Consider the following 15,675-nt stretch of genomic DNA (forward strand, 5'->3'; position numbering starts at 1 on the left):
AAACAGCCAGCAAATGTAAGAGCAGAAAGCAATAACTAGAATACTTAATTTTTTTTAAAAAAAGGTAAATTTAGAATAATTGGCCATTATTATGGCTGAAAAAGATGCTAGCTTTGTTCTTACCATCACAATTACTATCTTGAAATATTTCTTCAGTGTAAATATAAAAATGACCCACTTGGGTAGGTTGCATTTGTTAAAATAGACTCTATTTTAAGATACATACTATAAAATTACTCTAAAAAAAGTGAAATCTTTATAGCTCTGTTAAAATAAAAATTAAGACTGTTTTACACATAGAATGTATGCCCAATTTGAAGTCCTATCTGTAACTCAAAAAGGCCATTATAGGCTTATATTTTATAATGCATTTCATCATTTAAAAGATAGCTATTTCTTTAGACTCTTCTAATTGTTTCATAATATCTAGCAATTAATGACCTGTTTTAGATTTTTCCCAAATTTAGATTTTTTCTATACAAACATGCACACGTGTATGAGACAGCCAATTAAAACATACCTAACAAGCTTCCCGATACACATACACATATATATACATATTTACTTTATAAAGTCCACCACATGTGTGTTTACATACATCCAAAGTACTTTTATGATTTGCTATTAGTGATCGATGGAACAAATAAAGAGAAAAAACAGACAAATGATAAGCAGCCTAATTCTGAAACTCATCAAAGAATTTTCCAATGCCATTTCGAGATTTTTATTGAAAAGCACAACGAAATATTGCTGATTGTACTCATTCAATAACAAATAACCAAATGAATGTAGGACTAAGCAGTAGAATTCTTAGCTCTCCATTCAACTGTTTCTCATGTTTCCAGGCTATTTACAGAATACTTACATAGTGCCTAAGGCTGAAAGAAACTTCTCACTTTACATATTCAAAAGCAACTGGAATTTAATTCTGACATAAAAACGTTTACGGTTCTTGTTAGTGTAATGTTCTTTACAAACACATCTGTTATTCCCAATGTCGTTCTATCCAGGAGCACTAAATTTCTTCAAGTGTTAGCTCCAACCAGTAAATTAAGTAAATAGAGCGAGAATTTCTATAGCATCAGTAGTTTGTTTAGATCCATTTATGAGAAATGTAATTAGGTTCAGGTCTCCAGAACACCAAAGCAAAGGCTTGGCCTTCTTGGACTTTCTGTTCTCGATCGAAGTCTCCTTCCTCAAGTTCAACGATTTACTCATGACTTTAAAGATAGATCACGATATAAGCCAATGGTGCAGAAGCAGCCCCTGGTGACACAGTGTGCAGTCAGCATCTCTGATAAAGCCAACACAGCCGAGGAAAGGAAACTGAAACGGGCTTAAGTCTAAATTGCTTACTGCAAATATCTTGCCAGATGTCTACTAACTAAACTGGGGGTCTTTTTTTTTTTGGACCTGTGACTGTTCTGAATCCATTTCCCCAAAGGAGTGCTTGTGACAGCGGGTACCTCAGGCAGAACAGCTCTTCATATTTTCCTTGAGTCACACTGATGATACTAGAGAACGTTACACACAATTTAATTACAAAGTTAAATGCTGGCCAATTGTCTCATAAGACACAGATTAGCCTCTTTATTTTACCCTCATCTTAAAAAATATATATCTTTTTGCCTGACAAATGATTTTATTCTCTTCAATTAAGTATATTCATGCCTTAGTAACACAGTTATCCTTGAGAAAATAGTTCAGAATAAAATAACAAGAATCTACTGGTCAAGTGGATTTTCTACTGCACTATAAACCTTTAGCTAAAAGGGCTGTTTTGAATTGCATGGACAAATACTTGGCCAAGGGATATATCCAGGACAACCTTAACATTTCCTTAATTATACATTTGAGAGTATTTGAGTTCTTCCATTCTGAAACCCTGCAGATAAAGAGTCTTGTCAATATCATGAGATACACTAGAAAAAATACAGGATAGTTTGCAGGCAATTTGTTACATATTTCATACGTGGATCAAATGTTTATTAAATATTCACAGTAATTTTAGAGAAGTAACATTTGTGTCTTTAAAAACCTCAATTTACTGCATATTAAATCATTTTTTCTAGACAAGTGCAAAATATATGTCAGTGCTTTTCTACAGAATTGCTTAAAGTTCCTCATGGATCCAGCTATAACTTCAGGGATGGCTGGAGAAGTCCTTTCTCAATGAGATGAGATTTCAGGGTTTTGTAGATATTCAACTGCTGCTCTGGCTGAAGCACTAACAGTTGCTGAAGCACTTTGCTGGGATTTGGGCCCCTGGTGACAAAAGAAAAAAGATACAGTTTATAGTTTGTCAAGATTATGAATGGCTCTGATTTCAGCTGCATGCAGCAGGACTCTGGGTCAGACCCTAGTCCTCTCCCCAGGCCCATGGGCTCCATAAAGCTGGCAGATTCTCCCATGCTTCCAACAGACTTCTGATGTCTAAACCATGTGCCTGTTTGGAGCTTTTCTTTGTACTGGGGGTGATGCTCATCTATACACAGCTTCTGCCAGGCTATTTTCCAGTTTTCCCCACACTTTTTGCTGAATAGTGAGTTCTTGCTCCCATTTATCAGCCTCTCGTTTACTGCCCTCATCTGCTTCTGTATATTGTGTGCCTGACACATTCCACTGATCAACCTCTTCCATTTCTTGCTTAGTTTCAAAATGTTTTGGCAACTGTGGCTGTGCAGGACAGTCTGAAATCAGGTACTGCTGGCTCACTTCCTTTCCATTTCTCTTCCATTGATTCCTTTGATATTTTCTTGATCTTTTTTCCTTCCAGATGCATGTCATGATTTTTTCTAGCTCTATAATGTAGTCCTTAGATAGTCTGACTGGTATGGCACTGAAGTCAATTAATGCAGGGAGTATCACGATTTTTATCATATTGCCTCAGCTTACCCACGAGCAACTATTTCTCTAATTATGTAGATCTGCCTTTGTGTAAATAGTACTTTATAATTGTGTTTGTAAAGCTCCTTTGCGTATATTGGCAGGATTCTGTCTGTAGTTATTTTAATGGGATTTCTCTTTCTATCTTGACTTATTCTGTTTATAATACATACAAAATGTGGGTGATTTTTGTGGGTTTAAATTTTACCTTGCAACTTTGCTTGAAACTGTTAATTGTCTCAGGTTTTTAGTTGACTCTCTAAGATTCTCATATTTGCAAAAAGTTACAAATTTTGTTTCTTCTTTATCTAGGCTTATTCCTTTAATTTAATTTTCTTGCCTAATTGCCACAGCTAGCATTTCTAGTACAATACTATACCAATGTGATAATGGATATCAGCATTTCACTTGCTCTTCCATATGAAAGTCTTCTAGCCGCCCCCTCCCTCTACAGCTAATGCCTGCTCTTGCTATGAGATACTACAGATCATTTTTAAAAAAGCTCACATTATTCCTATGCTTTCTAGTGTTTTAAATAGGAATGAGTATTGTATTTGGTCAAGTTTTTACTGCATTTAACTCAAGTAATCCTATGATTTTTGTTGTTTTTATTGTCAATATGGTTAACTATGCTTGTCTAAAAAATGTTGTTTATTGATTCATCAAGTAATTCAAGAAAATAATAAATCTACAATACAATGTCCACATAAATGACATCAATTTAAATATAACTAACCAAATAAAATGATTAAATGAATATTAAAGGCCTCTAAAATTAGTCAACACTCGGGGGCAGCTAGATGGCGCAGTGGATAGAGCACTGGCCTTGGATTCACGAGGACCTGAGTTCAAATCCGGCCTCAGACACATAACACATACTAGCTGTGTGACCCTGGGCAAGTCACTTAACCCCATTGCCTAGCCAAAAGAAAAAAAAAACAATAAAATTAGTCAACACTCAACACTAATATAATAAATGGATTCTACTACAATAAAAAATAGCGCTAGAAAAATAAAATTGAATATACCTAGAGGCACAATCTTTCCCTATTACAAAATGCCACATTTAATAGCAAGTGAACTGAGTGTTGTCAGTAATAATGTTCTTCCCTTTCCATCCCAAATAAATGACAAAAGTTGAGACACTAGAAACCTTAATTAAGATTGTTCCTATATAAAGTACCACACTAACTGTACCCTTGTTCCAAGTTTATTAAAGACAGCACCCAGAGGTGAAAGAATTTTAAAAGGACATCTTTAATAACATCACACGCAAAAAATAAAGTGATCTGCTATAGCACTGTAAGTCAACACAAGTCTGTACCTTATGAAGCTGGTAATGTACACGTGCACAAAAGTCGCCATCAAGTACTGGCAGTCAAACCTGTCCATTATTCCTCCGTGTCCAGGGATGGTGTTTGCAAAATCCTTCCAAACACAAAAAAATTCACACAAACAAAAATCAGTCACGTCCTTAGATGTGCACCAGATTTTCTGGTGCTTCAGTTTGTCCAGGATGAGAAAAACTGGTGTAGCTGTGATTTTCTGCCAAATGTAAAGCCCATTTTTTCAGTACAGAAAGCCTACTGCCTTTCCAATTCTTGGAAAAGTCTACACCAATAGTCCACAATCATACATGGACTCAATGTGGAAAACTGGCCAGAACCTCCCCGACTCTTTCCAGTTACATGGTCGGTCGATCAGCACTGCGGGGCAATGAGGGGCAGAAGTTCAGGAGCACTGAGGTTAAGAGTGGAATGGATTGACTTATTCAAGTACGTGATAAAATGCCCAAGCTATCAACCTCATAGACTAAATGTGAAAAGTTCTTGGAATGAGAGTGATGTTCCAGAAGAAAAGATAGACCTATGAAACTTAATCATGCTTCAGGGGGGATGTGTATAAAATAATCAAGCGTGATTAGGGCCAGTCATTCCACAGACAGAAGCAAGTGCAGCATTCTTGCTAACCCCCCTTAGAAGGAACTGCTTGGTGAGGAGGGGACGGAAGAAGAGGTTTCATGTTCCCCCACCCCACACACCCACTTTGGCAAGAGGAAGACCTCAAGAAATTTGGCTTGGTGGTTTCTGAAGGAATGTGGACTTCTCCTCTGCCCACTGGTGTCCTAGGAGCATCCCAGCTCTGCACTGGGAGCTTGGAAAAGAACCTGCACCACATCTGAGGGAAACTTCTGGAGCACTTGATCGGGAGAACAGAGCTTTAGCAATGGCGGAGACTGTGAGCTACTGCTCTGCCACCTGTGCTCTGTAGCCTTGAGCCTCTTTCCCTGCACACATCAGTGGGACAGCAGGTGTCACCCGTCGTTAGGCTGACGTTTTGTACCAACCAGTAAATCCCCATTTCTAAAAACTACTCAAGGCTGGCTGACTACAATGATTCTTAGTTGACACTCCAATTCCACTGAGGTACCACTGGGACCCTTGGGAAGAAGGACTGATCTGGGACCCGAGACTTACATGGGAGAGTAGGAGGTAGGATAACAATGCTCAGAGCTCACATGAGCTACACAGAGGTCCACTTAGCAACTGCAGAATTTTGTGAAGTTTCCACCATTTACCCCTGAGTTCTTGTAATCACAAAATAATTTCTCTCTGCTCAAAGAACCCTCTCCCCACTCTGAGGTCCTGCAGCCTTTTGCTGGTACCATTCACCTGGTACTTAGCCTGTGGCTGTATATTCAGGTCAGGTATCTTCTCCTACCACCGCAAGGTCCTTAAGGGCTGGCGGCCAGTTTCCAGCAAACTCCCAGCACATCACAAGATCAACCAACTGGGTCTCCATCAGTTCAGTCACCAGCTTTGCAGTCGCAGGGAACAGTTATGCAGTCACTGTTTTTCACCCTCCCACTGGACCCAAGGTAGCAAGCCCACAAACCCGTTCTTACCAAATTCTACCAGCTACACCAAACATTACATGCCAGGTGCACACTAGCCCTAAGGAGAAGGGCATATGAGTGCCACATAAAGCAAATAAATGCCTCAGTGATGAATGTATGTACAGGCCTTGGGCTAAGGCTCTGAGTAATAATTCTAAGTCTATGTGAAGCCCCTGGTGAAGGTTATAACAGACACCCAGAACTACAGGCAGCATAAGATATTTTTCTTTAGAGACATAAGAGTATTTTTAACTTCCAAATTAGACATAAGAAACTATACTAGCTAAATGAGCTAAGGCCTACCTTTCATGATATGATGAACCCCAAATAAGCCAGTTCCTAAAAGGGGAGTATAGCTCTTCGGACCCAAAAAATTACTCACACCACTGTGGGCTTTTGCTGCCACCAACTTGGGTATCCAGAGAGCTGTGCACAGTGATATATTAATATCCTTATTAAACGTCTGCAAACACCTTTGCTGTTTTCTAGTAAAAGCCATTTTTGTTTCATCCTATTTGCCTTACTGACTCAGTCGCACCAAATCCTGACCCTGTATTTGGGACCTGGGTGCCCCAAACATGTATGTCAGTGTAGCTTATAGCATTTGGTGATGATGAATTTGGGGGTGATGGGAGGAAGACTTGGCTGACCTCGTGATGACCCAGCATGAGACATCGAATAACCCTAATCTAAATTTGTTTCAGGAAATATAAACAACTAGAGATGAAGTCTAGTAGTAATGCCATCATACTGGAATAGGGATGACTTCTTGTATCGCCTTAAACCACTCAACTCTGCCCCAAGCCTTCAGCCCTCCTCTTCAAATGGGGCTGGAAGAGCACACCTGGTCACCACAGAAATTTTTTTTTAAAGACTGAAGTGATAGAGATGAATTCTGCCAACACACTCAATGTACATATATGCTACTTTTATAGAACAGTTTCGTTGATATATAAAACATTTAACACTGTGAACTGACACATGGAATAAAAAAATCAACATGTCAATTATGACAACCTTTCACTAGGTTAGCCGACGCTTACAGATTATCTAGCACATCTGTGAGGAAAACAAAAAAAAGACAGTGCCTTTCTTCCAAGAGGTTTAGGGTATACAACCGAGGGAGGAACAATAATTCCAATTACAGGCACAACCACAGCTTCTGTTCTGAGACAGAATGCACATACCCACCTTAATTTTAAAAGCCCTTTTGAATCCACTAGCAAAGAAACCTCCAAATGGACCAATTAAAGATGCAAATGTTGAAAGTGCAATGCTATGTATCTGGAATGGATACAAGCTCACTGTATCCTGAAGGAAAAGAAACAGAAGCTGTGGTCAGTCACAATTTTATTGAGTACCTAATCCCACACAACTCTTGGGATGTGGGAAAAAAAAAACAACATAGCATGGCACATGACACGCGTCCCTGTTCTTGTGTTGAGGGGGCATCCAGACTGATGACTCTATCAGTAGAGGGGATTCTGAAAGCTGAACCTCCCCCTACCAATCTGCAGCATACGCTAAGCGGTAAGAGACCTGACCAGGTTCACACCACCAAGTGTCCAAAGCAGAATGGGAACTCAGATCTCTGACTCTAAGATGAAAGCCTTATCCTCTGTGTCAGGACACTCTTGTCCTTTTATAGCCTTAAAATAAAGGTACAGAGGACAAAATGCAGAACTGATCACATGTGAAGTTAGACCCCTAGGAGTCTTTAAAATGGCAGCAAAAAATTCTGCAAGAGAAAATGATTTGAGAAATATCAGCAGTTTTTGTTCTATTTCATGCCTACAATTAACTAACTTTGACCTAGTGGATTAATATGCTGAATTTGTCATTTATAATTCAGTTTCTTAATTATCATAACCTGCTTCTACTGAATTTCCTCTCATCTGGAAAAACAAAGGGTTATTAAATATTTCTCACACAGATGTATCTGAGCTAAATGATACCTTGGAATTTGTACCTAAAACCCAAGGCAATTCTCTAGGTAATTAATTCCTCAAAGTTAGTTAGCTTACTATGGACTCTATTCTCAGGGTGGCAGAGATTATGCCATATTAGAGATTTCCTACATAAATCAGTTCATTAGAAGGCTAACTTTATTATTCTAAAACTGATTTTATATTTAGGTTTGTCTTACCCATCTCAACACTCCCTTCAATAAGGGAGGAACAGAGTAAGTCTGAAGTTGGAAAAGTTCTGATGGTTCACACTCAGTTACAAAAGAATTGACTTCACTTCTGTACTCTATTGGACAAACGAAGTATTGATACTTTGCTAAAAAGTAGGCAGCCTGTAAAACAAAACAAATATCTATTAAATAGCAAGCATAAAAACCTCCTTTCAGTTTTGTGTCAGAAAGACTAGAGTTAGAATATTTACACTTTTACATGTCAATTCTTGCTCCCAATTCAAATTCAAACACACACTTTCAGACATACTATGTACAAAGGGCTGTCCTGGGTGATACTATTCTGAAAATCAAACTGTCCACAAGAAAAGTAAATGGGAAAAAAATAATGATGAACCACAATGGTGCCACAAATTTGGGGGCAAAGAAGAGTTGAGAAAATGAACCTTCTTCCCCTTTTGCCTGAAGGGGACAATGATGGGTGTGGAACACATATATCTATGGTGAGATGTAGTTAACGTGCCGAATAGTTTTGTTAAACTTTTCTCCTTCTTCAATCTTTGTTATGAGGGATGACTCACTGGGTAAGGGAAAGCGAGGGACATAATCTGGCCAAGATGATGTACTCTGGGTAAACCTCAAGGCTCTATCTTGACCCCTTTCTCTTCTCTGTCACCTCATCACTTCCCATAAGTTCAATTCTCTTCTCTGTGCCCCTGCCTCACAGATACAGACACACATATGCCTTGTCCTTCTTCTGAGTCCTACATCATTATTAGTATTAGTGGTCTCCAATTGCATGTCCTCCGGGCATCTCAATAGCTTTATTTCCAAAACAGAACTCCACCCTCCCCAGGCCAACACCCATCTTTCCAAACTCCTGCATTACTGTCAAAGTCACTGTCCTCTTCCCAGTCATCCAGGCTCACTACCTCACTGCTCAACTAACCCATTCACCCCACCACATATCCAACCTTTGACCAAATCTTAATGCTTCACCTCCAACACATCTTGTTAAGTGCCCTCTGTCCCACAGACTTCACCGTCAGACCCCCTGCTGCCCCTCCACAGCACACCAGCTCGATGAGGGCAGCAGCTGGCTTTGTTCTTTACTACATTTGTAGTCTCTGGGCTTAGCACACTGGCTGCCACAGAGGAAGTGCTTAATAAATTCCTGCTGGCTTGGTTCCCTATTGCCTCTTGGATAAAATAAAAACTCTTCTGACGTTTAAACCTTTTTAGAATCTGGTCCCTTTCCATCTTTCCAGTCTTTTTCTACTTTACTCTCCTTGTTGGATTTTCAGAGATACAGCCACACTGTCCTATCGGCACACATAATACTCCCTGTCCCATCTGTGTGCCCTCCACGGGCTTTTTCCCATGCCTGGAAGATACGCCCTTCCCACCTCTACCTCTTGGAATCCTTGCTGTGGTGGAAGCAACTACGTAGGGTCAGACTAATTTTTTCCTAAAAGACAACGGTTCTGTGACACAAAGGCAAAAATGCATAGCTTCCTGCTACGTCAATAGCAGTCTGGGGAGTCTGAGGCTCCTCAGGCTAAACACACCTTGCTGACCAGGTAAACTACCATGGCAAATGCAGAGAATCAGAAACCGTGCCTACTTGAACCAATGCTCTATCCTTCATGAAAATCCTCTCCATGTTATCGTTAAGTAAACCTTTTGATAAAGGTTAGATTGTCTATGCATATCATTAGGTCATATGAGTATCACACATACTAGTATAATTTTGTTTATATTTTATAAAAAATATATTTTCTTTGTGTGTGTATAAAATAATTCATAGCCTGTGTTCTTTTTATTTATTTATTTGTTTGCTAGGCAATGGCGTTAAGTGACTTGCCCAGGGTCACACAGCTATTATGTGTGATGTGTCTGAGACTGGATTTGAACTCAGGTCCTCCTGAAACCAGGGCCAGTGCTCTATCCACTGTGCCACCTAGCTGCCCCTATAGGCTGTGTTCTGTATCAGGACATGTTGTCTCCCTCTACAGAATGGCAGCAACTTGACCTTTTGTATCACCAGCACAGTGCCTGGCACATAGGAGATGTCTAGTACATAGACTAATGTAAACCAAAAGGTAGCAAAAAAAAAAGATAAGGGGGTAAAATATCATGTAGCTTGCACTGTCCCAGTTATGAACTTTGTGGGTTCGGGGGAAAGTATAAAACTTGTGAACAGGGATTACAGGTTGATTTCACAATGAATGAGAAGTCAGCGCCTCTAATTCCCCCAACCAAACCAAACCAAACCACTGAAAATGATTAACAATCTTGTTTTCCAATGGTATAAATGAAAGGTCATTTCAGTGTTCTCAGCTCCGATTAAACTTCCATTAATTATCCGCCTTTTATCTCATGAAACGAGAAGAGATTCACTTAGTTGGCATTATAAAAAAGTGATCTATCACAGATTTCATCTGGTGAAATATACCCTTTTCTTCTCTTCCAGTCATTTCCTTCATTCATCTCACTCATATATCTTAAGTCAAACTGTGGGAAAAATTAAGAAAACAAACCACACATGGTATTTAAATTCCCACCCCTGGCCTCCAAAGTTTCATTCTTATGCACACCTTTGCCTAAACTAGAAACAAACAAAATAGCCTCTTCAGGGGCCGTGTGAGCATTCTTAAACATGCACTGGTCTTCTCTCAGACACGGTGAAGGAACCAATTCTACACATATAAACACTCATTCTAATTAGTACTAACATAAGGTAAGAGGTCTTAAAACAAGCTACTATCTTCAATCACGAATCTGAAATTATCAGCTACTGAAAAGTCTCATATGTATTGCTTCAACCTTAAATTTGATACCAAGAAATAAGATGCAGAAATGCTGAGGCTAGTGATGCAGCTAGAACTAATTTTCAACAATCTCCTTGGCTCCTTGGCATATAAAGTTATAATTATAACTTTAAATACAGTGACTCAAAAGTAATTATACAATTTTCACCTATAATACTTAAAATATCCATTTCTTAAGCATTTTTTACCCAAAGCTTACAAATGTAGAAATGAAATATTTTAAAATCATCTAAAATGTTCAGTATTCATGGCTCAGAGTGCACAACAGAATATTAGAATCAATAGTATATCTCTACAACTTGGCTGACTGTAATAGTATATACGACCACAAGTCAATTGGTCATCACACTAAGAAAAGACACTATTTCTGTCTTACTGCATTTAGGACAATATACACAGTTTTTACTTATGCACACTTTCAAACTTTTGGTTTTTATCCAGATATGGTACACAGAATAGTACTGGAATTTAATAACTTCACCAGCATTTTCTACTTTAATCTGTTCTGATTCAGAACAGATGGACAAACTTACTATAATTTTTCAAAAGGATGAAAGGATGTCAAGAAACAAAAATTGTAGAAATACTCACAATGAATCCAAAAACAACTGTGGAAAAGAATCCTCCAATGAATCCTTCCCAAGTCTTTTTAGGAGACAGCTAACAGAGGTCCACCCACCAAACAAACAAAAAAGGTAAGATAAGTTACTAAATAGACATTAAAAAGATAGACATCTATAAATCCTGTTCCAAGGCTCTTAGCAACCTGAAAATTTGTCAGCTTATCCTCACCTGGCTTCATTATTCATATCACTCTGGTAACCCCACCTTTTACTTAAAATTTTCGATACTCATAATTTACTACTACTTTTATCGAATTTCTTATATGAGCTACTCAAATAATTACTGGTTTATATTTTATGTTCCTGTAACACAGGTTTCTCATGTCCTTGAATTCTAACCTCCCTAATAAAAGGACCCAGATCTTCTTTTCTCATACTTACATTAATACATCTTACAGTGATAGATAACATATACCCAATATGATATATATTAATCACAGTGAATACTCAACAAATATGGATTATTCAATATACTGAATTTTTTTTAATGCTGGGTTTAGAACACCACACTTTCCTAAAAGGACAAAATATGTTCTCACAAAGCTGTTTTCTCTAGGAGTCTTAGTATATCAGACTGAGAATTTCATGTCCAACATTCAATAAATGATACTATCATTGCCAATCCTTTGGTAATCGTACATAAGGTCCATCACAAATCGATGACTAATTCTAAAGTCTAAAGTTACACACCTTTTATAATAAAGGGGGGAAAAGACATTTACTTTGCAATCAAAGACCTAATGATGTAGACTGGTTACCAGGCAGGATACATTCAAAACTATATTGAACCTCTATGCACAAGGCATATATACTATGTACTGTGGAATATAACGATGAATAAACATCATCCTTTCCTGAACGGCCTCACCTGGTAGGGAAAAGAAGACAGCCTTGACCTTCCTTCTAAGCTTTAGATCCACAATTGCTACATGAAATCTCTATCTGAATGTCTCATCAGCATAACAAGCGCAACACATAAGAATATGAAATCATAATCACGCTCTCATAAACCTGCCTTTCCTCCTAATTTCTTTCTTTTTTTGCCGTGGCCATTCAAACTCTCCCATTTAAAACTTGGGACTGTCTTTTAAGTCCTCCTTTTCCTTTACCTCTCACCATCTTTTTCTAGTCCAATTTCAAGTATCTCCTTCTCTGTCTTTTTCTCTCCAGTCCTGATTCCTACCCCACTAGCAAGGCTGTCATTGGCATTCATACTTCCGTATCCCTTCTCATGGTTCCTCTAGTCCCCTCTACCCCAAATCCCTGCTGCACAGACATGCCAGAATAATTTTTCTTACATACAAATCTGGTCACGTCACTCAAGGCCTTCTATTATTTCATAATACTCCTTCCAAGTACTCTTTCTTATGCCACGATGGCTTCTGAGCCAAGATCTTCCCTCTGTACTCTCCTTCCATGAGCTCCCTTCCAATCTTTTTTACATTTATAGACACATGAAGTATTGTTGCATTTAAAAATTTCTGACATATTTTTAAGTTTGGAGTTTTTGTTGTTATTGCTTTTTCTTTTGGGAAAAAAAAATATGAGAGCTGCCTGGCCAGGTTTTTACATTACCTTAATTAAGGGAGTTCTCCCAAAGAAGAATCCAAAAAGGTAGGCTGTAATGTCATTGCAGATAACACTTGAGATGGGAACAAGAAACCTTAAAAAGAGTCAGCAGAAAAAAAACAGGTGACTTGATTAAATGCTTCTACCAAAATACGACTCACAACCAATGGTAACAATACTGGTGTTTCCATCCCTGCTCAGAGCACGAGGCACTCAAGTGTCACTTGTTCTAACAGAGCAATTTAAACATGATCTGAAATTAAACTTTAAAAAAAATCTCTCTGAAGGACAATACTAAGTATTAAAATCTCTTTAATATAAAAAGCAATATCATAGCATAGGGCAGATTTAAATGCCAAAGTAATACGAATAAGTTATAATACAAGGAAATCAAGTCATAGGTTAGATTTATTTTACAAAAACTGGCTAAAATGGAAAAAAAAATCTATTGCCTATATAAAAGATAAGTTGAGAAATCTATGCTACATTATGAACAGTTTTCTTTTGAAGAGACTGTAGTGAGGTCAATAAGACTGTCAACTCCCTTAAGCTCTGCCAATAGAGCTCAGACTCTGGCAGAGCTGCCAAGTGGCACAGACTGTCTACAAGGGTAGAAACAAGGCTGAACCCTAAGCACAGGCCTAACAAAGTACAGAAAGGTTCATAACCAAGTTGTCTGCAGGGTGACAAGTTTTCTTGGGTACACAACTCTTCAAGACCATCTAATTAAGGCACAAAAGGGCCTCCACTATGACAGTGGAAAGAGTGAGCAACGAAGTATAATTATAATGTTTAAATCTTTTAGGTCTTACATTAGCTATTTTAGCTAGATCTACATCTGTGAAGTTGACTGATTACTTAATTTATTAACTTCAATAAGACCTAAATTTAAAATTTATTTTAGAAAACCCATCATAGGTTTTATTCCAATTTTTAATGATTCAAATAGACATTTTTTTTTGCAAAACTGCTTTTAAAGATTTTTTTAGTTAAATATCTTCAGTTAAATTTTTCACCTATAAACTATTTTAAAAGATGAGTTTACAGATTTGTTGAGACTGAATTTCTGAAAATTATCCTCATGCCTAACTATAATCAATATTCACAAAATGCTGTGTAACTTAATCACAAATGAATACGTATTTCCATTACCCTATCTTTTACAAATCTGTTACAGATTGTGACCTATTAAATCAGAACTCCGAAATTCCTGTCTGACATTGAAGAATACATACCATATAGACATGACTGAACAAACACAAATATTCAATCCAAAGAACAAGCGATTCTTTCACTGTTCACCACACATGGCCAAGTGTTTTATATAGGAACTGCCATGTTCCACATTCAGCTTCCATTGCATGAAGTGATAAGATACTTGAAAAAAATGCAATGTTATTGTTTAGTTCTTCAACACTTTAATGATCCATGAGTTTGTCTGTATGAATGCTCACCAAAGCAAGTTAAGGAGAAAAGAAATTGCTGTGACCCTTCTACCTTGTGATCAAACTTAATTAGGTCATCAGGTAGACATGCTGTTAGTCAATAAATCCATACACAAAGACTTTCTTGTCATAGTATCTGCAAGAGTTTATTTTGTTGGCATTTCCGTGAAGAACCTTAGGGTCTCCTCCACCACTAGAACTTTAAAGGATGACTACCGCTTTATGTCATAAGAAAATTCAGTTCATTTTTTGTTGCCCTTTGGGGAAATTTCTGAGTTTTAGTTAGAATCTGAACAAGAAGAGTTTAAATAAAAGGTCCTTTAAAAAGCACTATTAATATAATGTTCCAAGTGATTAGAAGCATAACCATTAAGAATCTGGTCCTTCACTGTCAAATACTCAAATAAAAATACATTTTATTTAAGAGTAGAATTAGTGTTTGATAAACCATCAGAAAGCAATTTATTCTTGGTCCCCTTACCATATCATGCCTTCGAACAGATTTTGGATGACAAGATGAGACTGAGTTACAGTTATCAGCAAAGTGACATGAGTCCATGCGAACTGTTAATAGTGCAACAAGGTAACAATTAGTGAATGCTACACAGGTCGAGACACCTAAAGCTGAGGAGATAATGAGCAGATGCTTCAATGAGCACATTCAAATTTCTGCCATCAGTTCTAGTACTTAATGTTGTCCTTATGCAGTATAACACAACTCTGCTGTTATAATATTTGTTTTCTAAAAAGCTAGAAAAATACTTTTTATCATGTAATTTAAAAGCATCTGAACTTTTTTAAAAAATGAGCAAACGGTAGATACTGTGATATACTGTATAAAGACATATTTGAATCAGGCTAAATTGGTAATGAGGAATTTATGAGTTATGAATTAATTCTATAATACCAGTGCGAGCTATTATGTGGTACTATTTGTGAGCTAATTAATTTAACGATTATTATTAATAACATTAAGACTAATAATAAATTAATAATTAATTTAGATCAACATTCTGAGTACTTATAGTCCAAACATATTGATAGGCTTAAAAATGGCTTTCCTTTCCCTAGGTAACTTTTCTTGACTTCAAACAACTCAAATTAACTGAATATCTATCAAAAGGTTCAGATGCTCCTAACGTCTGAAACTCTTCTGTGGACTTCACTTCTGATCACTGCAGTTTGTGGCTTCTCAGGGGCTCCAGAATTCTTCCTTCTTTTGACATTTTGATGACCTTTGGCACTTTTACTCAAAGGTAGGTAAGTGAAAGGGAAGTTATCACCAAAT

At 37.5% G+C, this 15,675-nt stretch overlaps 1 protein-coding gene across 1 annotated transcript in view; it reads right to left on the reverse strand.

Annotated features, from left to right (window-relative positions):
* Positions 1-708: 708 nt before the first annotated feature.
* The window catches only part of CDS1 (CDP-diacylglycerol synthase 1), a 77,961-nt gene continuing 62,994 nt past the window's right edge, over positions 709-15,675 (reverse strand). Inside the window, exons 7-13 of the mRNA XM_020988349.2 lie at positions 14,869-14,951; positions 12,949-13,036; positions 11,342-11,410; positions 7,929-8,081; positions 6,974-7,093; positions 4,211-4,314; positions 709-2,265 (exon numbers count right to left, since the gene is read on the reverse strand). Of these exons, the coding sequence (XP_020844008.1) occupies positions 2,136-2,265; positions 4,211-4,314; positions 6,974-7,093; positions 7,929-8,081; positions 11,342-11,410; positions 12,949-13,036; positions 14,869-14,951 (747 nt within the window). The 3' untranslated portion in view covers positions 709-2,135. The remainder of the gene's footprint in view (positions 2,266-4,210; positions 4,315-6,973; positions 7,094-7,928; positions 8,082-11,341; positions 11,411-12,948; positions 13,037-14,868; positions 14,952-15,675) is intronic.

Source organism: Phascolarctos cinereus, unplaced genomic scaffold (assembly GCF_003287225.1).
Source record: "Phascolarctos cinereus isolate Bilbo 61053 unplaced genomic scaffold, phaCin_HiC Scaffold_9;HRSCAF=440, whole genome shotgun sequence".
Taxonomy (NCBI): domain Eukaryota; kingdom Metazoa; phylum Chordata; class Mammalia; order Diprotodontia; family Phascolarctidae; genus Phascolarctos; species Phascolarctos cinereus.